Here is a 24,309-nt window from a genome sequence, read left to right on the forward strand (position 1 = left end):
TTTCTTAAGAAATGAGAGAAAGGTTTGACTGAAGTTCAGATTTGATCTAAGGTCACCTCTACATTTCTACCAGTTCTCTTGAGGGGAAGTTTTTCCGATAGTCCATTTCAGCAGTATCTCACACAAATTATGTCACTCGATAACAACAAATTTGCATTGCCTGTTGTATAAGGCAGATTTTAGTGTGTATACTAAGGCTCACAAAAAGCATACGTTGGTTAGGTGTCACAAGACTAGACGACTGACATGGCAACTGTTAAAAGTTTCTCTCAAGACATAAACCACACCGTCTGCTTTATTTCCCCAATCCTCGTTTTTGTGCTCATCTGGCCCTCCAGAGCCTCACATGCCTCATATCTTGATGGAAGAAGGGGGCATGTCCTCCGCCGAGTACGAGCAACACCTGAAGGGGCGGAGCGATTTCATTAAAGGGACAAAGAAGGACCCCAGCGCTGAGAAAAAGGTGAGGAGAGAGAAAGGTATCAGTTGAGGCAATCGGAGAATCGGCAGGTTGAATCTGGAACAAGGAAAGGCCCTGTTGTCTCATGTACTCAGTTCTTATTCCCAACGACAAGACCACCTACGCCCACCAGTGAGATCCTCTGACACACTCTGGATCCCAGCAGAAAACAGATTTTCCTTGCAGTCCAGCAATTGGTTGAAAACAGATTTGAAACAATGACATTTTAACAGACACACGCTCCTAGGGGAAAGCAGGTGAAGCTGCCTTATACTGAATCAGACCTTTGGTCCATCAAGGTCAGTATTGTCTACTCAGACTGGCAGCGGCTTGTCAGGAATTCAGGTCTTTCACTCCTCCGGGGTCTCTTGCATCATCTATTACTTGATCCCTTTTAACTGGAGTTGCCAGGGACTGAACCTGGGACCTTTTGCATGCAAAGCAGAGGCTCTTCCACTGAGCCACAGCCCCTCCCCAGTCTGAAGGCAGATTGATAGTCCTTGTCTACTGCAAATGAGTTAGAACTCCAGCCATGTGACACCACAAGCCTTTTTTGCTAATTGCATTTCAGAGATCAGCAGGGGGCAAGGATGCCTCCTTCTCAGCTGGCATCTCAGGGGGCAAGATAATTAACCAATGGGCCCGTTTTTGACAGTGCGACTTCGCCTTCTGTCAGTGGGTAATATCAGAAGCTCTGAACTGCAGGAGGAGGAGACCTCTTTTGAAAGTGGGGTAATGTGTCCCCCTGAAGGGGTTGCGGCGCTTTACAGAACAGCTGTGCCTATTTGTAGAACCCCCACAGAGCCATTCCACACATCCTTTGGCAGCAAACCCAGGTTTGTGTGCCAGTGTCCAGTCAACAGGGATTTGTGGCCAATCCGGTGTCGTGTGACCTGCTCGATCGTTTTTGTTTCATTTCTTGAAATATCTTTACCCCGCTGTTCTTTTGTGACTCAAGTTGGCTGACGATTCCAGAACGTACAAAGTATAATAAAAATTCAATTCACCCCACACGCCAAGGAAATGCAGTTGGTAGTACCCCCGCTAAAATCTGTGCAGTAACTCCTAAAAACTTCTAAAGAGAACCCCACTACCCTACATCCTTTGCAGTGGAAGCTACTGTAGAAAAAGCATGGTCTGTAGGCACATTAGGGAGGGAAGATGGCATGGTATAGCCCGATCTCGTCAAATCTCAGAAGCTAAGCAAGAGAGGTACTTGGATGAGAGACCACCAAGGAAGGCTCTGCGGAGGAAAGCAGAGGAAGGCAATAGCAAACCACCACTGCTTCTCACTTGCCTTGAAAGCCTCTTGCTGGGGTCGCAAAGTCAGCTGCAACTTGACAGCATTTGTGTATGTCCATAGCAGATTTCCAAAGAGTCTGGGGAAACCACCAGTAGGTGGCACCCTCAAGCCCACAGTTGGTGCACAAGGAGATATGGGGAGTGATGGTCTCCCGGCATATGTTTATGCAGTTCACAGGTTACATTTTTAGGGTACGCTTTAAAAAAAATCTTACGTGCTTAACTTTAAAAAGTAGGTATGGAAAGTGGCTTAAATGTACCAGAGAGCCGATTTGGTGTAGTGGTTAGGAGCATGGACTCTAATCTGGTAGAACTGGGTTTGATTCCCCACTCCTCCACATGCAGCTGCTGGTGTGACCTTGGGTCAGTCACAGTTCTCTCAGAGCTGTTCTCTCACGAGCAGTTTTCTCAGAGCTCTCTCAGCCCCACCTACCTCACAGGGTGTCTGTTGTGGGGAGGGGAAGGGAAAGGAGATTGTAAACTGCTCTGAGACTCCTTCGGGTAGTGAAGGGTGGGGTATAAATCCAGTCTCTGCTTCTCTTCTACCCCTTCCCAAACATCTATGTTATCAAAAGCAAGCCTGTTAGAGTCAGTGGGACTGGTTTGGAGTCAACAAGTTGCCATGCCTAATAACAAGCCCATAATGCCTAATTGGAGGGGTACAGGGAATGGGCGGACGGAACCCTTTCAGATAAGGATTGCTAACTCCTAGAGATTTGGGGATGGTACCCAAAGAGGGAAAGGTGCTCAGTGGGATTGTGATGCTGCCGACAAAAGGGCTCTTTTTGTAGCAGAAACTCCTTTGCATATTAGGCCACACACCCCTAATGTAGCCAATCCTCCAAGAGCTTACAGAGCTCTTCTTACAGGAGCTACTCTTGAAGGATTGGCTACATAGGGGTGTGTCGCTTAATATACAAAGGAGTACCTGCTACAAAAAGAGGCCATGCAAAAATGCCGGCCCTCCAAAGTCCTGCAGTGTATAGATAAACTGGAATTCCGGGAAAGCTCCAGGCATTACCTTGAAGTTGTTAACCTTATTTGTTCCCATGCTAGCGTCGGCAGTCTCGTTGCTCTTTTGGCGAAGCACCGCTAAGCCTAGGAACGTCAGCAGGGAACGGTAATTAATTTCTTGCCTTTGACAAGCTATGCAAATGCTTATTAGCTAGCAGGATTATGTGGGACAAACATCCTCAGGAATCAGTGGGCAGCTAATGAGATCTTATTAGTTTATACCGTAATTGGATAATGTGCGTAGGAAAAAAAGCAACAACCAGAAAAGTGTGGAGTTGTCACATCCATTCCTCAGTTCGGCCGCATGGGGCTGTTCCCGATGATTAAAAAGAAATCACATTTGATGATAGAAACCATCTTGTGAGGACCGAACTGCTGTCTACGTTGCAGTACAGTTTCCACGTACTGTCCCAATGAACCAGGGACACAATCCCTATTTTGTGCTACCAGTCTATCGCAAACTACTATTCCGATTTTGCCTTTTTTAGAGAGCTAAGTACCTCCTTGCTCAAACTGTGCTCACTTACACTGCACATTTTCAGATCCAAGTATGCTTCCTTTGGTGTATGTGCCTATTCTATTGTGGCTTCTTAAGTATAGAATGTATTTTCTTTAGATGTTTGGCTGGTATCTTCTCTGCCCTGCTTTACAAAACTATTGAAAGCTCATATTTTTTTTACCTCTTGCTCTTCTTTCCTGATCTTCTACTTGATGCCTGATTCCCCCCTCCCCATTAATTATCGTGTTAGTCTCTAACTTCGTTTTTTCCTAGTATAACCCTGCCAGTATACCATCTTCTCTGTTTCCCTTCTAGCTGCCTCTTCTTTCCGTTTTCTTTCTCTCGTTTTCTAAGAAGGTGAGCCTTCGGGCAATGTCTTCTTTCATTTGATTTCTGTGGAAAGTCTGTTGCAGAGGTTTTTATCAGTAAGCCAACTGAAATGGGGTTTTTTTGCTTGCCTTGAAAATAGTTTGTGATTTGGCATGCGCGTGCACCAGAGTTCTTCACCGTTCAGCCCATTTTCCCAGGACTTCCAAAGACAAATCTCTGAGTGAAGTGGCGGTGGGGATACATCTTGATTCAAGTGTAAAGGTAAAGGTAAAGGTTTCCCTTGCTCGAAAGCCAGTCGAATCTGACTCTAGGGTTGCAGTGCTCATCTCCGTTTCAAAGCCGAAGAGCCAGCGCTGTCCGAAGACGTTTCCGTGGTCATGTGGCCGGCATGACTAAACACCAAGGTGCACGGAACGCTGTTACCTTCCCACCGAAGTGGTCCCTATTTATCTACTTGCAATTTCTTGCTTTCGAACTGCTAGGTTGGCAGGAGCTGGAACTAGAGACGGGAGCTCACTCCGCCATGCGGCACACTCGGGTCTCGAACTGCTGAACTACCGACCTTCCACAGCCTGCAGTTCAGCGTCTTAACCACTTGAGCCACCGCAGCTCCTGTAGATTAAAGTGTAGCCGAATATAAATGCATACATATTTTTCACTTTTATCCCACCTTTTCTCCGAGGATCTCATGGTGGCATGCACTCTTCATTTTACCCCCACAAAAAGCCTGTGAAGTAAGTTGGGCTAAGGGAGATTGACGGGACCAAAGCATCTGCTTGGTGTGCAGAAGGTCCCAGATGCAGTCCCCAGCGTCTCCAGGAGGTCGGTGATGTGAAAGACTTCTACCTGAAACCCTGGAGAGCTGCTGCCAGTCTGAGTAGACGAAACTGACCTCGGTGGACCAATTATCTGATTCAGTATAGGGCAGCTTTGTGTGCTCACGTGTCGCCCAATGAACTTCATGGCAGAGTTGACATTTCAACCCAGGTCTCCTAATCCACATGGACTCCACATGGTCACAGAGTGCCAGTGCAGTGTTTCTCCTCTACCCCCCACCCCAAATACCCCTGCCTCTTCACTTAGTGAATTATGTGCTGGCTCAGTTTGTGTTGTACCTATTCCATAGTTGGTACAATGCGGTCCATTAGGAGATTAAACATTCTCAAGATTTCCTTCAAAGAAAAAAAGCAATCGTAGCCATGCTGGTTTCTTTCACTGTAGACAGAAATCATCAGGAAACGCCTCCACAAGGACATCCCTCACCACCCTGTCGTCATGTTGAACTTCTGTCCCGACTTGAGGACTATCCAGCCCAACCTCCGGAAAACCCAAGGAGAATTCATCTTCCTTGTAGACCGCAGCGGAAGTATGAGTGGGGTGAACATCAACCGTGTCAAGGTACCATGCCTGGAGCGATACTTGCTTTGGTGGCGGGGAGCTGTGTCTGTGTATATGCAGTGTAGTCATTTCCTCCTGATGTTTGAGGCTATTTCATTGACAAATGCAGGATTCCATGCATTGTATAGCAGTTAGAGAGCCAAACTAGTGTTTGAGAAACCAAAACACTCTGCCTATTATAGCCAAACTAGTGTTTGAGAAACCAAAACTTCACTCTTCCTATTATTGTTGTTGTTGTTGTTGTAATTGTTTGGCATAATATGCAATGTAGCCAGGAGAGCCTAAGATAGTCTGGCAGCCAGAGGTTCTAGCTCTTTTTAGTGTTATGTACCACAGGTGGCGAGTTAGATTGGTTTGTAAGGCAAAGGTGGTTTCAGAGGTGGTTTGCCATTGTCTGCCTCCACATCCTGACCAGTGTTCCCTCTAAGCTGAGTTAGTGTGAGCTAGCTCACAGTTTTTTTAGCCTCCAGCTCACACATTTTTGTCTCAGCTCAGGAAGGGGGGCTCTGGAGCAAACTAGTTTATGCAGCAGCCAGATTGCTCGCTCACAGCTTTAATGCCAGTAGTTCACAAAGTTGACATTTTGTTCACAAGATTCCACAGCTTAGAGGGAGCATTGATCATGAACCTGGTATTCCTTGGAGGTCTCCCATCCAAACAGAGGTCATTTCGGGGGGGATCGCGGGGGATCGCAGTTCCCCCGGGTGAGGTACGGGGGCGGGGCACATGACGAAGCCCCGCCCCCCGCTCCCGGCCGCCCCGCTTCCGGCCCTCATTCAGCCAGGAGGAGGCAGGAGCAGAGGGAGGGTAAGTTGCTTTCTCCCTGGCCTTATGACACACTTCCGGTGATGTCAGGGGGTGTGGCATATGCTAATGAGTTATGCTAATGAGTTCCCCTAGCTCTTTTTCTACGAAATGACCCCTGCATCCAAATACTAGCCAGGGCCAGCCCTGCTTAGCTTCCGAGATCTGACGAGAGCAGGCTAACCTGGCTCTCCAGGTCAGGGCCACTCCGCCAATGGAAGCTTGCTATGTGAACTTGGGCAAGTCTGACTCTCTTGGCCTCATTTACCTGACAGGTTCATTGTTGTGAGGATAAAATGGAAGCGAGGATAATGACACTGAAAGCCATTTTGTGTTCCCATTGGTGGGAAAAACTGAAGTAAAAGTATCTAAGTAAATAAATATGCCTAAACGGTCTGGGATTAGGATATCCTCGGGACTGGCCACGTCCCCCAGGATGAAACTACTATTCTTCATCCAAAGCCCTGGTAGGGTTGCCAACTAAGGGCTGGAAGATTCCTGGAGATTTGGGAGTAGAGCTTGGGGAAGGCGGGGTGAGGGAAGGGACCTCAGCACGGCATAATGCCACCCTCCCAAGCATCCAATTTCCCCAGGGAAACTGATCTCTACCATTTGGAGATCAATTGTAACTCCAGGAGATCTCCAGGTCCCTCATGGAGACTGGCAACATAGGAACAAGAGACGCCAATGTTGGATCAGGCCAAAGGCCCATCCAGTCCAACACTCTGTCACACAGTGGCCAAAAATACCAGGTGCCATCAGGAGGTCCACCAGTGGGGCCAGGACACTAGAAGCCCTCCCACTGTTGACCCCCCCCCAGCACCAAGAAGACAGAGCATCACTTGCCCCAGAGCCCCTATCTATACCTTGTGGCTAATAGCCACTGATGGACCTCTGCTCCATATGCTTATCTAATTCCCTCTTGAAACCATCCATGCTTGTAGCCGCCACCGCCTCCTGTGGCAGTGAATTCCATGTGTTAATCACTCTTTGGGTGAAGAAGGACTTCCTTTTATCCGTTCTAACCCGACCGCTCAGCAATTTCATGGAGTGCCCACGAGTTCTTGTATTGTGAGAAAGGGAGAAAAGTACTTCTTTCTCTACCTGTTCTATCCCATGCATAATCTTATAAACCTCAATCATGTCACCCCTCAGTCACCGTTTCTCCAAGCTAAACCATAGATGTGAAACAGGTACCAGATGAATAAGGCCTTTTCAGTAACTGGGCTCACACCATGAACTATCTGGGAAGGGGTTTGTCCTCTTTTCTTTCTTTTTGGGGAAAGAAGAATTTAACTAACTGTTGCCCAGGAAAATATTACCAAGTTGACCCAACTTAATCGTACAGCAGTGTTGGAAGCCCTTCAGTCTTGTGGAGGCTTATGTTCAGTATTCTTCAGTTCTGGTTTTCATGTCAGTCACTAAAAGCAATTTTGGTCGAGTAGAAATATTTTCCAACACACATTAGCATTATGTGGCTATTCCTCTCCCCACCCCCCAACGTTACATAACCAATTCAGTGTGGCTGTCTAATGATGTCACTGCGGGCATAGGAAGTCAATTGTCAGGGAGTACCACCGAAACAATTTGGGAGCAGAGCTGTAAAACTGTCAGAAAAGAGAGCTGGTGTTGTGTTTTTTTGAAGTGTTCTTCAAAAGGTGTGAGTAGTTTTGGCTCAGCCGCATCCTTCTCAATTTGAAAACCTGTCTTCTGGTGATGACTTTCAGATTTATACTCCAGTGACCTCTGCTGTGCTGCTAGTACCTCTCAGACCTTGGAAAAGCAGACTTCCTTGGGCTAGCTTTGTTTGAATTGTTGTAAGGAAGCAAAATACCTCCCACTGCTCAGCGGGAAGGTGTAGACACCTTTAACGACTAAATAGCTAATTCTCAGCATGGTCCCATCTGCAGATACTTAAATTGGGGGATTGGGGATATGAAAAGAAAAAGAGGGTCTTTCTGCAAACTTGGGGGAACCACCAGGTTTGCAGAAAAATCCTCCAAAATGAAGGAAGGGGTATAAACCCTAAGAGAGGAGCATTATCTGTGTTTGTGCAGACAGTAAACCTCTACGAGGACCCTGTGGCAAGTGGACAAGAGAGAGCGGGGGAGAAGGAACAGAAATGACTGTTCCCCTGCCGCATGAGCTGCAGAGGTAACTAGTGATGCAGGGGTGTCAAACCAGTGGGAGAACAATGGGATTTCCACCCACTCCAAGTCTTGTGGGTCCTCCAACTATTTTATCTGTTCTCTAAGATCACCACAACGCTGCTTTTAGTTAGATTTATCCCCCGCTTTTCAATGAAAAAGTCTTCAGCACGTCTTACATCATTTGAGTCTTTTTTAAAATTCACATTCAGAAGACTCAACAGTGAAAACATTCTCCTGTTCTTGGATCCCAGCTCAGTTTCAAATAAATCCTATTTACCGTTATATTATTTGCTTTCCCCCTTTTCTGATTTCCTTCTGGACAAACAAGATCTTTCAGATAAATTAACTCAGGGATGAATGGCAACTTTGACATATAAAGCCTATGAAAACCGTTTCCCCCCTCATCTGGGAGGTGCAGTATTTACTCAGTGATAAGAACGGGACAAAAGCTAAGAGTCAGAACAAATACCTTGCAGATCCTGTCCGGCACATCGCAAATTTCCTGGCTTGTTCTCGCAATCTCTGGGTTGCAGGGACCTCTCAAGGTTGCTCTTGAGATCGTGAGCATCAATGATGAACGATGGTGACTGGTGCTGGCATGGCAGTATAGGACCTCACTGGATGTGACGCCACCCTACCATCTTTTTTTTGTCAAGTCACGACTGACTTATGGCGACCCCATAGAATTTTCAAGGCAAGAGATGTTCAGAGGCAGTTTGTCATGCCTGCCTCTGTGTAGCATCCTTGGTGGTTTCCTATCCAAGTACTAAACAGGGCTGACCTTGCTTAGCTTCTGAGATATGATGAGATCGGGCTAGCTTGGGCTATCCAGGCCAGGGCATCCTAATGCACACTTGCCAGTAACTCAGAATGGGGAAAAGGTAGGAGGATGAGGGGATGGCGAGAGTAGAGGTGGTAGAGGAGGGCAGGGTGTGCCCACTGAGGGGGCTGTCCTGGAAAGCTGAGTCAGTTGTCCAAGTCTTGTGCAGAAGAAGAAGAAACGGAGGAGGAGGAGGAGATTGGATTTATACCCCACCCTTTACTACGTAAAGGAGTCTCAGAGCAGTTTACAATCCCTTCCACCTCACCCACAACAGACACCCTGTGAGTTAGGTGGGGCTGAGAGAGCTCTTTTGAGGACTGCTCCTAAGAGAACAACTCTGAAAGACCTTGTAACTGACCCAAGGTCACACCAGCAGCTGCATTTGGAGGAGTGGGGAAATCAAACCCGACTCTCCCAAATTAGAGTCCACGGTCCTAACTACTACACCAAACTGTCTCATGCAATAGAGAAGTGCAGTAATCATGCAGTGGTGACGTCCAGCGATAATTACAAAACTGGAACAAAATTGCAGAGGGAAAAAACCCTGAATATTCTCTTCTGGAGGAAAGTGTTCTAAATCTGCAGTGCCAAAGTCCAGGAAGGCAGAAATATTTGCAAGAGTAAGGGGACATTCCTGATGCCTATTTAGCAGCAGGTTTCCTCTCTTTGCATGCTGCCCAGCCTAAACAGCCTGTTGCTGCTGTTTCCCGTCTACAAAGAGGCTGCCTACCAATTTAAAAACCTTCAAAAACCTGCCTTCAGCCTCTTCCGTGTCATTCATTCAGCTGAAGTACCTCTTGAAGTTATCCTTCAGAAATGGTGGTCTAGTCGCCTAAGAATGAGTGTCACATCTTTTAATTAATATGCTCCTTGGGCTGTGATGCATTCTTAATAGCTTTTCTAAGCTGAATAAAGTCAAGCTTGCTTGTTGTTTGGATGAGAGAACTCAAGGGTTTTCCCATTAATCGCTCTTCCAGTGTCTTGAGCTACTTGATTTCCCATTCACTGTTTCGAAAACCATCAGGGAATACAGCAATGTCATGTAGCAAAGAGGTCTGGCTAAAAATAACATTGTTTTGCGGTTGATATAAGTAGTTTATGCTGTATTATACACATCATAGAATCATAGAGTTGGAAGGGACCTCCAGGATCATCTAGTCCAATCCCCTGCTCTATGCCCAGAAGAGGGCAAAAAAAACCCCCAACCCTCCAGGATCCCTGGCCAAATTGGCCTGGAGAACAATAGCTTCCTGACCCCCAAAGTGGCGCTCAGCATTTCCCTGGGCATGTAAGAAAGGGCCACACCCTGGGCGTGTAAGAAAGGGCCACAAAACCCTTCCCGCCCTCCCTTCTCATGACCTTCCTACGTTCACAGAATCAGCAGTGCTGTCAAATGGCCATCTAAGCCTCTGTTTGAAAACCTCCAAAGAAAGAGAGCCCACCACCTCCCGAGGAAGCCTGTTCCACTGAGGAACCCCTCTAATTGTTAGGAAGTACTTCCTAACGTTTAGCCCAAAACTCTTGATTTAATTTCAACCCGATGGTTCTGGGGCAACAGAAAACAACTCCATACCATATGACAGCCCTTCAAGACCTTAATAGTTCTTCATATTATATATGTATAATGCTGCTTTTATTGTCGCACAACTAAGGTTGAGTTTGTTTTTAATATTTTTAGCTTGTTGTGGCACTATATATATAAAAAAACTGTTGGCTTGTAAACTCTCTTGGGCGCACTGCAGCTCCTTGAAGAATACCTGATGGTGCCCATTCAAATAAAAACACCCATTAAAATCTCAGTAATAGGAACACGCGACAAAATCCACCCTGAAAAAAAGACTCCTCATGCTCCAATAATCCAGGCACTTGATTAAAAGTCAATAGGTAGGGTTGCCAAGCTCCAGGTGGTGGCTGGAGATCCCCTGCTATTGCAACTGATCGCCAGGTGACAGAGTACTTCCTAACGTTTAGCCCAAAACTCTTGATTTAATTTCAACCCGATGGTTCTGGGGCAACAGAAAACAACTCCATACCATATGACAGCCCTTCAAGACCTTAATAGTTCTTCATATTATATATGTATAATGCTGCTTTTATTGTCGCACAACTAAGGTTGAGTTTGTTTTTAATATTTTTAGCTTGTTGTGGCACTATATATATAAAAAAACTGTTGGCTTGTAAACTCTCTTGGGCGCACTGCAGCTCCTTGAAGAATACCTGATGGTGCCCATTCAAATAAAAACACCCATTAAAATCTCAGTAATAGGAACACGCGACAAAATCCACCCTGAAAAAAAGACTCCTCATGCTCCAATAATCCAGGCACTTGATTAAAAGTCAATAGGTAGGGTTGCCAAGCTCCAGGTGGTGGCTGGAGATCCCCTGCTATTGCAACTGATCGCCAGGTGACAGAGATCAGTTCATCTGGAGAAAATTAGACTCTGTAGCATTATATCCCTCCCTTCCCCAAACCCTGCCCTACTCGGGCCCCACCGCCAAAATCCTGAGATATTTCCCAACCCAGGGCTGGCAAACCTATGGCAGGGCTCTTTTTGTAGAAAAGCCCAGCAGGAACTCATTAGCATAATAGGCCACACCCAACAGCAGGAACTCATTAGCATATTGGGCCACACCCCTGACAGCACAGCTCATTAGCATATTAGGCAGCACCCACATGTTACCAGAAGTGTGGTTATCCAGCCATACCCACCTTTTGCTTGTTATTCTGTTTACCTTGTTTGTTGTCAAAACCCAGGGCCTTTTTTTGTAGCAGGAACTCCTTTGCATGTTAGGCCACACACCCCGAATGTAGCCAATCCGAATGAGTTTCTGCTGTTGGGTGTGGCCTATTATGCTAATGAGTTCCTGCTGGGCGTGGCCAACTTGGGAGCCAGCCGGAACTCCGTTCCTGTGCGTTCTGTCCCAAAATAGCCCTGCCTATGGGGCTTCTAACCCTGGGGGAGAAAAAAGTATAGTTCCAACATGTAGGTGAACCAAATGGGTACGCTAATTTATATTGGTTCTACTTCCTCTTATCACTGTATATTTAGAGGATCCCACCCCCCAGCTGGGACTGGCCCTGGTGCAATGGACAGAGCCTCCTTTTTGCATAGGCTGAATTGGTCTATAAATTCAAGCACGATGGGCTTGGAAAACGAAGTCGAAATGTGCCGTGCAAAAGCACCCTGAGTTCGTCTCTGAACCCAGCAGAGATCTTATCTGTGCAATGCAGAGGATTAAACAGAATGAAGGGCTAAATTAAAAATATATACGACGGGGGAAAGTTCAGGCATTTTAATTTCCTGCAGCTGGGTCGTTTTTTTTGCTCTGAGTTCATATGGCTACCGTGTCCGGAATATCTTGGACATTATTGTTACGTGCTCCTCACTTTCCTGAGCAGTGGGACATTCTGGGGGTAGATGCTTACTTGGCTTGGTTCCCTTCGGAGGAACGAGCACTGCGTGTCTATGGTGGTCTTTGTAGTATTTGCTGTATTTACAGGTTGAGGAGGCACAGAGGCACTCTTACAGGGCGGTAGATCTGCTGCTGCCCCTCATCAGATCCCAGAGAGGGATTGTTTCTGTACTCCCAAGGTGCTTCAGCCATCTCACAGTAGTAGGGAGACCAGGGCTCCGATCACACCACCGAGGAAATGCAGCCTAAATAGACAGAGTAACTGAACCTAGCTTCCTGGGACTCTCTTAGTAAACCTTGACTCAACCTAGCTTAACCCAGCTTTCCTTGACTTTCCTGACGCCAGAGATAGAAAGGGCTGACTTTGTTGTATACATCAGATGTATGTCAAATGCTCATCACAGACTTGACTGACACATTATCTTATATGGGTACGTAATGTCTGGATTTAGTTTTGTTCCTAGTTGTTCTGGCCCCAGCCACCCTCAGTTATGGGTCTTGGCAGAGCAACCAAGGATACCCTTCATGGAACTTCAAGTGCACTGTTTATGTATTGGGGTTGTGTTGAAATATTCTATGTTGAATACTGAAATGCTGCCAAGGTGTTTTCTGATCTAAGGGTGGGTAATGGATGGGTAGAATAAGTTTTGGTTTAGAACAACTGTCTTTCTCTCTCTCTTGATGCAATTGGGAAGCCAGCTTCTTTCCCTCCCAAAATGAACACAGTGTAATTGGGACTGCATGAAAAGGTTCCTGTACCCCTCATTTCCCCAACAGGACCACAAAATGGCTGCCATGATGGCAATCAAACAATGCCGGAAGGTTCTATACCAAGTGTTCTATGACTGAGGTGGCTGTTCATTCCTGAATGGCTCCTCCCTGCAGACTCAAAGGTGACACCTCTTAGAATCTTCTGGAGCTCCTCTTGCTGAGGTGAAGGAAAACCGGGATTTGCCTTTTACTTTAGGGGAAGAAGTAGGCAGGCAGCAGGGAACACAACAGCAGGCACCACAATTCCCATGCTGGAAATCAAGCTGAGGATCACTGCTCTGTCATGACTTTCCCCCCCTTTCTCCCCTTTTTAGGATGCCCTGTTGGTCATATTGAAGAGCCTCATGCCGACATGCTTGTTCAACATTATCGGATTTGGGTCCACGTTTAAGGCCTTGTTTCCTTCCAGCCAGGCCTACTGTGAGGTGAGGGGTGTCGTTTCTGAACCTGCTTTGTACAGCTCTTTCCTCAAACACATGAACGTGCCGCTAGCTGACTCTGTGTGTGTGGCGATTCTGTACATCATCCACATAAGGCCACGCATCCTCCTGGTCTGATTTCCTGTCCCAGGATTTCACTGTCTTTTTGTGATTCTGTGGCATCTGTTTCTAAGCTGCCTATCTTTCCTTGGCTGAAACAAGGCCTGGAGCACCCCCAAGCGAAAGACACACTATCGGCGGTAGGCGAACAGATGGTTTGCTTAGTTATTGTGGATTTGGTCTTCTGCTCAGGAGGAACGCACAGAGTGACATATAAGAGACGGGCAGATGCCGTGCTCACAGAGTCACTTTGGTTTAACAAATCACAGACGTTTTAAATTCCTGTTCTCATTTGTCGGGGACTTTTGTGGGGCTTGAACCAAGACCTCCTGGTAGGGTTGCCAGGTCCTCCCTAGCCACTGGTGGGAGTGGGAAGTTAGGGTTGCCAGCTCCAGTTTGGGAAACTCCCGGAGATTTGGGGGTAGAGCTTGGGGAGGACATGGACCTCAGTGGGATGCAATGCCATAGAGTAGGGCTGCCAAGTGGGGGCGGTGGGCGGGTAAACCCCTGCTTTGGAGGCCCAATTTCCGCCGCTGTAGTCCGGAGATGAGCTGTAATTCCAAACAAGTGTAGCAATCGCTGTGGATACCCCAGTAGTTCTGTGAATACCCTGGAAGAGGAGGACCTAAGAATGGAGGGGTTTAAAGAAGAAGAAAGGCCCAGCCCCCAAACTACTGCCAGAGAGGGGGTGGCGTGACAAATGCATTGGCAAGCCAGGGGTCAGCTGTTAGCCCTCCTATGGCCCTGGAAGCTGCCAGTGAAACCAATCTTTAGGCTGGCCTGCTCTGTCCATTCAACAGAGGAGCACGGTCTTCTTGCCGCACCCTCAGAGTCCTATTAAGGCTACCAATCGCTGGGTTTCCAGGATGGATTTGGACATGGCCATTCAGATTTGATCTAGCCTGGATATGACCTCACAGAGAGCCAGTTCCAGCCCTTACATTTTGTACTTGTGTTTGAAACGTTTAGAACGTACTATTGAGCGTATGGGGTTTCAAAATCACATGGAATGCTACAACCAGGGAAGGAACAGGTCCCCTCTCTTCTGAGACGAAGAAAGAGTCCTGCATCAGAACTGTGCACGTACACACCTCCCTCACAATGACACAGGGGGCAGGTTTTGTTGTCCCTAGGGTTGCCAACTCCTGGTTGGGGAATTCCTGGAGATTTGGGGGTGAAGCCTCGGGAGGGACCTCAGCAAGATGTAATGCCATACGGTCCACTCTCCAAAGCGGCCATTTTCTCCAGGGGAACTAGGTGGGGCCTCCAGGTGGGGCCTGGGGATCTCCCCCTTTTACAACTGACCCCCAGCTGACAGAGATCAGCTCCCCTGGAGAAAATGGCTGCTTTGAAGGGCGGACTCTGTGGCATCTTACCATGTTGAGGCCCCTCCCCTCCCTAAACCCCGCCTTCTCCCGGCTCCACCCCCAAAGTCTCCAGGTATTTTCCAACCCAGACCTGGCAACCCTAAGGGGAACTGATCTCTGTAGTCTGGAGATCAGTTGTAAACTCTGGAAGATCTCCAGGCCCCACATGGAGACTTGGCAATCATAGTTGCCCTCTGCTAGCTGTTGCCAGGGAGAGAATATCGCGTAATGTTAGCAAGGAGCAAGAGGAACAAACTTATTTAAAATCAAGCATATGCCCTTGTTGTAGCGGGAATAGCCAGAGCAGAGTCCTCTTCCTCACTTCCCAGAATTCCTCTGTCCGTCCTCTAGAGAGCAACAGTCTCATGTTCTACTTTCCTAAGGGTAGGATGCATAGATCATGACGTTTGGTCCTCATACTAATCCTGCGGGTAAGGTAGCCAACCTCCAGGCGGGGACTGGAGATTCCCCAGAATTACGACTGACCTCTAGACTACAGAGATCAGTTCCCCTGGAGACAATGGCAACTTCAGAGGGGGAACTTTATGTCATTATCCCCTACTGAGGTCCCTCCCCTTCCCAAACCCCTCCCTTCTCAAGCTCCACCCCCCAAGTCTCCCAACCCAATGTTGGCAACCATGCCTGTGAGTCGGGTTAAGCAGAGAGAGTATATCTGGGAGGGGCCTTCAGGAATTTAGTTTCCCTGATTGTGGTTGGCAACCTCCAGGTGGTGGCCGGAGATCTCCTGGAATTACATCTGGTCTCCAGTCAACAGATATTAGTTCCCCTGGAGAAAATGGCTGCTGAACTGTGTGGCATTATACCCTGCTGCTGAACTGTATGGCATTATACCCTGCTGAGGTCTCTCCGCTCTCCAAATCCCACCTTCCCCAGGCTCTACCACCCAAATCTCCAGGTATTTCTCTACCCAGAACTGGCAACCCTATCCGTGATCCAGGTCCTGCCTTTGGTATACCACAGTGACTCTTTGTAGCAAGCACAGCAGAAATTCTGACATTACTCAGAAGGGTCCTTCCCGTGGGAAATTCACATGCAGGGTAGGCTCATTTCCGATTCACCTCCTCTTGAGTGCCTGGGGAAGATAATGACTTGAAACCCTCAGACGAATAAAGCCAGAAAATAATTGTTCAGTTGCAAAAGTAATGAAATATGATTTAGTGCTACCTCTGTGACCTTGAGCGTTAGGAGAGAGAAAGCCGGTTCTGCTGTTCAAGGAAGCGCGTCTACTCTTAACATTGATTCTGGTGAGTTTACCCAGAGTAGGCCTTGCGGCACTCTTTTCCCAGAATGCATCTGCCTGCCGTCATGAGAGGGCAGAATGACCTTTGCAGAAGGCCGGAGAATTCTGGGATTATCTCACACAGCTTCAGAAAACACAAGTTTCTCTGTTGGGGTCAGGGCCAGGGCCGGCTCACTCACTAGGCGAACTAGGCAATCGCCTAGAGCGGGACGGCCCTTAGGGGCGCCAAACTGCACCTCGCCCCGTACTCTGGGAGTTTCTTGATTATTTGTGTTTTTCATTCTTCCTAAAATGCATTTATTTTTGAAAATTGGTGGGCGCACGGGGGGGGGGCGGGCAGAAGTGATCCTCGCCTAGGGTGCAAAATAAGCTGGGGGCGGTCCTGGTTGGGGTAGTATAGAATATGCTCCTTATAATGAGTGTGGACCGTTGCAGAGTAAGGGGACAGCCTCTTGAATGACTGATGCTAAGTTTGCCAACCACCAGGTAGGGCCTGGATAGAGTTGCCAACTCCGGGTTCCGAAATACCTGAAGATTTGAGTGTGAAGCCTGTGAGAGTGGAGTTTAAGGAGAGAAGGGGCTTTGGTGGGGTATAATGCCATGCAGTCCACTTTCCAAAGCAGCCATTTTCTCCAAGACGAGTGCAACAAGTGTTTTAAATAATTAAATAATAAACAAATAATGGATTTTTGTAGTTTGGAGACCAGGTCTCATTCCAGGAGCTCTCCAGCCTCCACCTGGAGGTGGTAACCAGCACAACTGCATGTGAAAAAATGTTTTTACCTAAAGATAATTAAACTACTCAAGCTATTCTATGCAAATTAATTTTATGTCATATACATAAAATTAACATGTATAAAAGTAACATGTATTATACATGTATGGGAGCGGTGGCGCAAGCAGTAAAATGCTTGCTGCTTTAACAACAACGAACAGCCACTATGGCTGTTCGAGACCCACCGCGGCCGGGGTGAGCTCCCGGCCCTAGTCCCAGCTCCTGTCCACCCGGCAGTTCGAAAGCATTAAAATGCAAGTAGAGAAAATGGGTACCTGCCCTAGGTGGCAGGGGGCACCCTCCTCCTTGTGGAGTATGCAGCGGGAGAACTGGCGGCATCAGCGGAGCGGCGGAATGGTGCGAACGACTCTGATGACCAACGAGCACAGCGTTGAGCAGCGGAAGAGGCGGAGCCATGAGAGGCGCGATGACGTGGTCGGCGCGGCAGAGCCAATTAGACATAGCTGGAGCTGCAGCCGACATGACGCCGCATCAGGATGGCCTGCCGAAGGAAGCCGCCAACTAGGAGACCTGCTCCAGGGCACCGGAGAATTCGACACTCGAGGCCGCTGGCAGAAGGCAACAAGATCGGCTAACCCTGGTGCCTGGGTGCTGGTAGGAAGCCCCGCCCCCTATGTACTATGTGGCCTTAGGTAGGTTAAAACTGAATTTGGAACCCCTATGTAAACCGCTCAGAGACCCTTCGGGGTTAGGAGCGGTATATAAATCAAATGTAAATAAAATAAATAAATACATAAATAAAAATACACAATTCATACATACAAATCCCAAAACTATTTGTATACCAACAATGTAAAAAAATCAAATTCTCAAATCATAGGGCAAAAAACCCCAAAACAGTCCATCAGAGGCTCGTAAGTCGCTCTGTTGAAGGTGCTCGGTTGTCTTCAGTTTTCAGAAACAGAAGCCACGCTCCAAGTTGAAACTAGACAACTGAGCCACGACACTGATACCCAAAGATGGCGGTCTTGAGGAAGTCTTCCAACGGGCACGCTAGCGATGTCGTCCCACGTTTTGCCTGGCAAGGCCTTTCCAAGTAGGGACCACTTTCTCATAACAGGATATCACTGGAACCAAAACTCAGGCATATCCTTCGAAAATACCCATTCAAGGCTTTCTTCTGGTTTGTAACTGCTCCACCTGGAGGTTGGCAACCCTGGTACTCCTGGAATTACAACGGGTCCCCTGCAGTTACAACAGATCCCCCAGGGATCAGTTCCCCTGGAGGACATGGCTGCTTCCGAGGATGGACTTTGAGGACATCACATCCCTACTGAGCTCTCTCCCCTCCTCAGACTCCACTTTCTCCAGGATCCACTGCCAGATCTCCAGAAATCTCCCAACCTGGAGTTGGCAACCCTAACAGACACCACACATCATTCATGCTTGTTCTCCTCTCTCCATAGGAGAACGTAGTCCTTGCATGCGAGAGCATCAAGAAAATCAGGGCCGACATGGGTGGGACCAATGTCTTATCCCCTTTGAAATGGATCATCCGGCAGCCCATCCACCGGGGCCACCCGCGACTGCTTTTCTTGCTGACTGACGGGGCCGTGAGCAACACTGGGAAGGTCATAGAGCTTGTTCGGAATAACTCCTTTTCTACCAGGTACAGGAGCCTCTGGGGGGGAGGGTGGCATGGGATAGCTCAATGCTGTCAGAGTTTGAAAGCTAAGCAATGTTGGTACCAGTTTGGTGTAGTGTAGTGTAGTTTGGTGTAGCGGTTAGGAGCGTGGACTCGAATCTGGGAGAACCGGGTTTGATTCCCCACTCCTCCATATGCAGCTGCTGGTGTGACCTTGGGTCAGTCACAGTTCTCTCAGAGCAGTTCTCTCACGAGCAGTTCTCTCAGAGCTCTCTCAGCCCCACCTACCTCATAGGGTGTCTGTTGTGGGGAGGGGGAGGGAAAAGGATTGTAAGCCACTCCAAGACTCCTTTGGGTAGTGAAGGGTGGGGTATAAATCCAATCTCCACTTCTTCTTCATCTTCCTCGTCCTCTTCCTCCTCCATACTTCCTGTCAAGGCTAAGGGTCCATGTCACTTCCCGTGTGTCTCAAGAACCAACTGTGGCCCTCACTTTGCCAGCTACTGACTGTTCCCTCACTTAAGGGAGCCTGCTTGGTATGAACCAGAACAAGAACTTTATTTATCACAACCTCCCTAAGGAGGTGAGAGGGCCACCATCTCTAGATGTTTTAGGAGGCACTGCAAGGCCGTTTTGTTTGCAAAGGGTTTTAATGAGGTGTAGGCTGCAGGAGGCATTATTTGAGGTTTTATTGGCATGTGTATGTTTTCAATCTGGATTTGTAAACTGCCCTGGAAGGGCAGGGTATACATAGTTTAATTAATTAATAATCAATTAATGTATTCCTAAAGGAAGGACGAGGAAACTTGTCTCTCACCATATCCCAAACGTCCTCTTCAAGAATCTAGCTACACTGGGGCACAAAAAGGCCAATTTCTTTCTCTCCCTTTCCTCCCCTTTCACATCAAGCATACAGGAAGGCAATGCAGTTGATATTGTATTGGCTAAATATGTTTACATATTTCAGTATTTGCAAGGCAGACACATGTTGTTCTAGTTAAGGCATCTTAGCTGTTGTCAAGGGCTGCCCCACACAAAATGTGTTGCAGTAGTCAAGACTGGAAGTTACAGATGCATAAATCAGCATTATGAGATCCCCTCTATGCAGCCAAGGGGGACTGCAGCCCCTTCAACCATTATCCCTGCGAGATAGTGTGGGCATGCTACAGGTGGGCAAAGTCCAATTACTGGCCCACACATGAACATTAGCCCTCTGCCTCTGGAACAGCAACCCAAATCCTGCATAACTGATGAGTTTTCATGGTCATGTTTATTTGGAAGTAAGTAGTTCACCTACAGAAAATAAACAGACTCTTGGCATCCTTAGATAAGATGCTTTTAGATTACTCACATGACCCCACCCCAAATCCCATCAATAAACCTAGCTAGAATGTTGGATGTTTCCTTTCACTGACCCCTCTTGATACTGGGGAAGATAATTCATCATATATATTTGGATAATGGCGATACGCATGCATGCTGTACTAGGTGCTGGTTCCTTTGCTTGTACAACATCAGATGAAACAAGGCAAGGAAAAAGAGATACTCAGGCTCCAGCTATACACTACAAAATCTTTGTTTTTTTTAAAAAAAAATAATATAATTTTTTTAAAGGAAGTAAGTCTCATCTTACTGATTTCAGCGGGACATTTTCTAGTAAATGTGTAGTGTCCAGGGGTCATTTCGTAGAAAAAGAGGTGCAGGAGCTCATTAGCATAACTCAATTGGCATAACTTATTTGCATATGCAACACCCCCTGACATCACCGGAAGTGTGTCAGAAGGCAACACCCACCGCTCAGGCTCCACTGGACTGTTTTGGATTGCTAGCTATTGGGGGGTGGGGGGAACGTGCAGATCTGTCCTCGCAGAGGAGGGAGAGCTTATACTCAGGCTCCAGCTATACACTACAAAGTCTCTATTTTTTTGTTTTTTTTAATTAATATAATTTTTTTTAAAGGAAGTAAGTCTCATCCTACTGATTTCAGCGGGACATTTCCTAGTAAATGTGTAGTGGCTAGCATTGTATTCTCCTTTGCTCTGAATTCTAGCCTTGTGAAACTTCCCATGGCTCAATGTGCACCTGATCCCTTTGCCTCTTTTTTCCTCTTTCTGTTGCAGGTGCTACACTTTTGGTATCGGGCAGAATGCTTGCCGGAGGCTGGTGAACGGGTTGGCTGCTGTGACCAAAGGAAGTGCGGAATTCCTGACGGAGGGAGAGAGGTTGCAACCCAAGGTACTCCTCTTAGCAGTCATTGTCCACATCCAACAAGAGAGAAGTTGTAGGTCAGTGTGGTAGAGCAGGTTCTTTGTATAGAGCTGGCTGGCCCCGGGCCCTGGCACCTCCAGGTTAAAAGGGAGGGAGCCAGGCCAGAGAAGACCCCTGGGTGATGTTCTGGAGAGCTGCTTCCAGCTAGAATGGAAAATACTGTAGGTAGACAGATAGTCTGAGCCAGCAGCTTCAGATGTTCAGATTTTTAGTCAATGGCAGAGCATCCACTCTGTGTGTAAGGTCCTAGGTTCAGTCCCTGGTATTTCCATTTGGAGGATCTCAGGTGATCTGAGAAGACCCTTCTTCTGTCTGGCAGTCAGAATGGGTAACAGTGAACTAGACAGACCAATGAATACATGAATCTGCCTTATACTAAGCCAGGTTCTTTGTATAGAGCTGGCTGGCCCCGGGCCCTGGCACCTCCAGGTTAAAAGGGAGGGAGCCAGGCCAGAGAAGACCCCTGGGTGATGTTCTGGAGAGCTGCTTCCAGCTAGAATGGAAAATACTGTAGGTAGACAGATAGTCTGAGCCAGCAGCTTCAGATGTTCAGATTTTTAGTCAATGGCAGAGCATCCACTCTGTGTGTAAGGTCCTAGGTTCAGTCCCTGGTATTTCCATTTGGAGGATCTCAGGTGATCTGAGAAGACCCTTCTTCTGTCTGGCAGTCAGAATGGGTAACAGTGAACTAGACAGACCAATGAATACGTGAATCTGCCTTATACTAAGCGAGACCATTGGTCTATTAAGGTCAGCTCCGTACTGTCTGTTTTGACTGGCAGCAGTTCTCTGAGATCACAGGCAAAAGTCTTTCACTTATACCTAGTACCTGATCCTCGAATGGATGCTCCTTAGGTAGGCCTTCCATTTACCTGCCCAGGGAATTACCTGTCCCCAGCCACTTTCCTGCTCCTGAGGAATTGAAAGAGTGGAAGTGGGGAAAAATGGCCTCTGCATAGTGACGATCTAGGAATTTCCCTAATCTCTGTGGTAAAAATGATAGAGACTAGGGGAAATTCCTAGAGCATCATTTTAGGGGAGGCAGCCGTGAGCATCACACAGAAGTGATGTCACATCCCTCCCAAACTATGCCCATCTCAGACACTGCCCTCTAAAACCAGACATTTGCAGAGGCAGTTTTGGGAACCTTCTCTTTATGCTGCCTGACAGTGCAAAAACTTCACGAACTGCTGGCGTCAAAGAGACGTTTGCCGGGTGCCTTGGAGATCACAGTGGAATATAGAGGAAGACACAGTTTGGCATTATAGCCTGTGATCAACTCTTTGAAACGTGTCCAAATGGCTACAGGCGCTGCACAAAATGCAAAACGGAACAAAGCCAACTGCGTGCACTCATCCGCAGACATTTATGAAAGTTGGATCACATATTCTGCTTCTGTGAGTCATGCAGAGGGGCAAAGATCTCTTCGCAGAAGCCCTGGAGGCTACTCCCAAGCCTGTCAATCAAGAGAAGGGGCTTTTTTTGTTGTTGTTTGTTCAAAAGGAAATCTGAGGTCTTCAGTGTGATGAACCGTATCAATTTCTCCGGTGGCTGCAGAACTGCAGAACACTGCCGGCCTTGACTTTAGGAGCCAGTGCAGACTTTGAGGCCCCACTGTAATGGACCCGTCAGTTTCGGTAATGAAAGGAATTAGGCTGCAATCAGTCAGCCTGGAAAACCAGAAAATGGTAGATGAGTTCAATTTTAGTTGAGTAGGACCTCCTTCAAAGGAGCAAGGGGTGAAGACCGGAGCAGTAATTGAGGTCATTATCATTTGGGAGCTAAGAACACAGCAAGTGTTTGACCGATGCTTCTTGGAGGATTTTTCCTCACTGCATATTAGGATTATTGATCAAAGCTCCTTGCAAGGGGCAAGAAGAAAGCACGGCCAAGAAGTAAACTCATATTTCACAAAGCTGACAGAGTCGTTTATTAGCAGAGGGCATAGGGAAATGACATTAATTTTTAAAGATATTTATACCCCACTTTTCTCTCCACTGGGGATCCAAAGCGGTTTACAACAACTTCATTCTCCTCCCCTCCATTTTATCGTCACAGCAATGACCCTGTGAGGTTGAGAGAGGGAGAGTGACTCTTCCAAGGTTACCCAGCAAGTTTCGGTGGCAGAGCAGAAGTTTGAACCTGGGTCCTCCAAATCCTAGTTCAGCCCTCTGTCCACTACATGTCACTGGCTGCTGTCACTGTGTACCGTGTATGGGAGATGTGCTGGCTATGGGTACCACCATAGAAAATTAGATGTTGTTGTTTTTTTCCACACAAGAGGAAGCTTCAAGACAGAAATCATGTCCCCCCTCAACCTTTTCCAAACTGAATATTCCCAAGCCTTTCCTCATAGAGCTTGGTCTCCAGGCCCCCAATCATCTTTGTCACTCTCCTCTGCATGCGCTCCATTTTGTCCACATCCTTTGTGAAGTGAGGCCCCATCACTCATTGCTAATGTCCTGCAGACAGGTAAGGAGTGTTTCCTCAAACATCTTGGCCCCATCTGAGAGTCAGGGCGGCAGACTGGTAAAATTCCCCTTGCCCCTCAGGAAAACCATACAGACGTACCCAGAGATCAGAACCAGGAAACTGGTTTTTCAGCACACTTGTGGTAATTCCCACTATGTGCTTGGGAAATGTCACCTGTCACTGGCATGAAATGAAGATTCGTGGCTGTTGTTGAAAATGTATAGTGGTTAAGAGTGGTGGACTCTAATCTGGAGAACCGGGTTTGATTCCCCACTCCTCCACATGCAGCTGCTGGTGTGACCTTGGGTCAGTCACAACTTCTCTCAGAGCTGTTTTCTCAAGAGCAGTTTCTCTCAGAGCTCTCTCAGTCCCGCCTATCTCACAGGGTGTCTGTTTTGGGGAGAGGAAGGGAAGACTTATTGTAAACCACTCTGAGCGTCCAAGTGAAGGGCGAGGTATTGATCCAACTCTTCTTCGTCTTCGTTTGTTTATCTGTTTTAATTTAATTTTATAATTTTAACTGTATTTCTAAGTGTTTAAGTGGTTTAATGTTTCTTATGTTGGCCACCTTGTGGACCCTGATTGGGTGGAAAGGCAGCATCAAAAGCAGAACACCTCACATGACTTCACTGGGCCTTAGGGCTCAGTCCTGACATAAGGCAAAACCCTCAGTTGAAATAAGCTAACGATGTGATTGTTTGAAGGCAGTCACTGGTAACTAGGGTCAGTCATCCGGGGATCTTAAACAACGTTTCGTTGTTGCTTCATTAACCAGAGTTAGTCTTAACCAGGGCTATTTTGGGGCAGGAACGCACAGGAACGGAGTTCCGGCTGGCTCCCAAGTTGGCCACGCCCAGCAGGAACTCATTAGCATAATAGGCCACACCCAACAGCAGAAACTCATTAGGATTGGCTACATTAGGGGTGTGTGGCCTAACATGCAAAGGGGTTCATGCTATGAAAAAAGGCCCTGGGTTTGGACAACAAACAAGGTAAACAGAATAACAAGCAAAAGGTGGGTGTGGCTGGATAACCACACTTCTGGTAACATGGGGG

General features: G+C 47.4%; 1 protein-coding gene across 1 annotated transcript in view; it reads left to right on the forward strand.

Moving 5' to 3' along the window:
• Window positions 1-24,309, forward strand: part of VWA5B1 (von Willebrand factor A domain containing 5B1) — an 80,053-nt gene that overhangs the window by 21,311 nt on the left and 34,433 nt on the right. The window contains exons 6-10 of the mRNA XM_015427880.1: window positions 339-463; window positions 4,827-5,003; window positions 13,280-13,390; window positions 18,335-18,537; window positions 20,634-20,748. Coding sequence (XP_015283366.1) covers window positions 339-463; window positions 4,827-5,003; window positions 13,280-13,390; window positions 18,335-18,537; window positions 20,634-20,748 — 731 coding nt within the window. The remainder of the gene's footprint in view (window positions 1-338; window positions 464-4,826; window positions 5,004-13,279; window positions 13,391-18,334; window positions 18,538-20,633; window positions 20,749-24,309) is intronic.

Source organism: Gekko japonicus, unplaced genomic scaffold (assembly GCF_001447785.1).
Source record: "Gekko japonicus isolate JY-2015 unplaced genomic scaffold, Gekko_japonicus_V1.1 scaffold435, whole genome shotgun sequence".
Classification (NCBI taxonomy): domain Eukaryota; kingdom Metazoa; phylum Chordata; class Lepidosauria; order Squamata; family Gekkonidae; genus Gekko; species Gekko japonicus.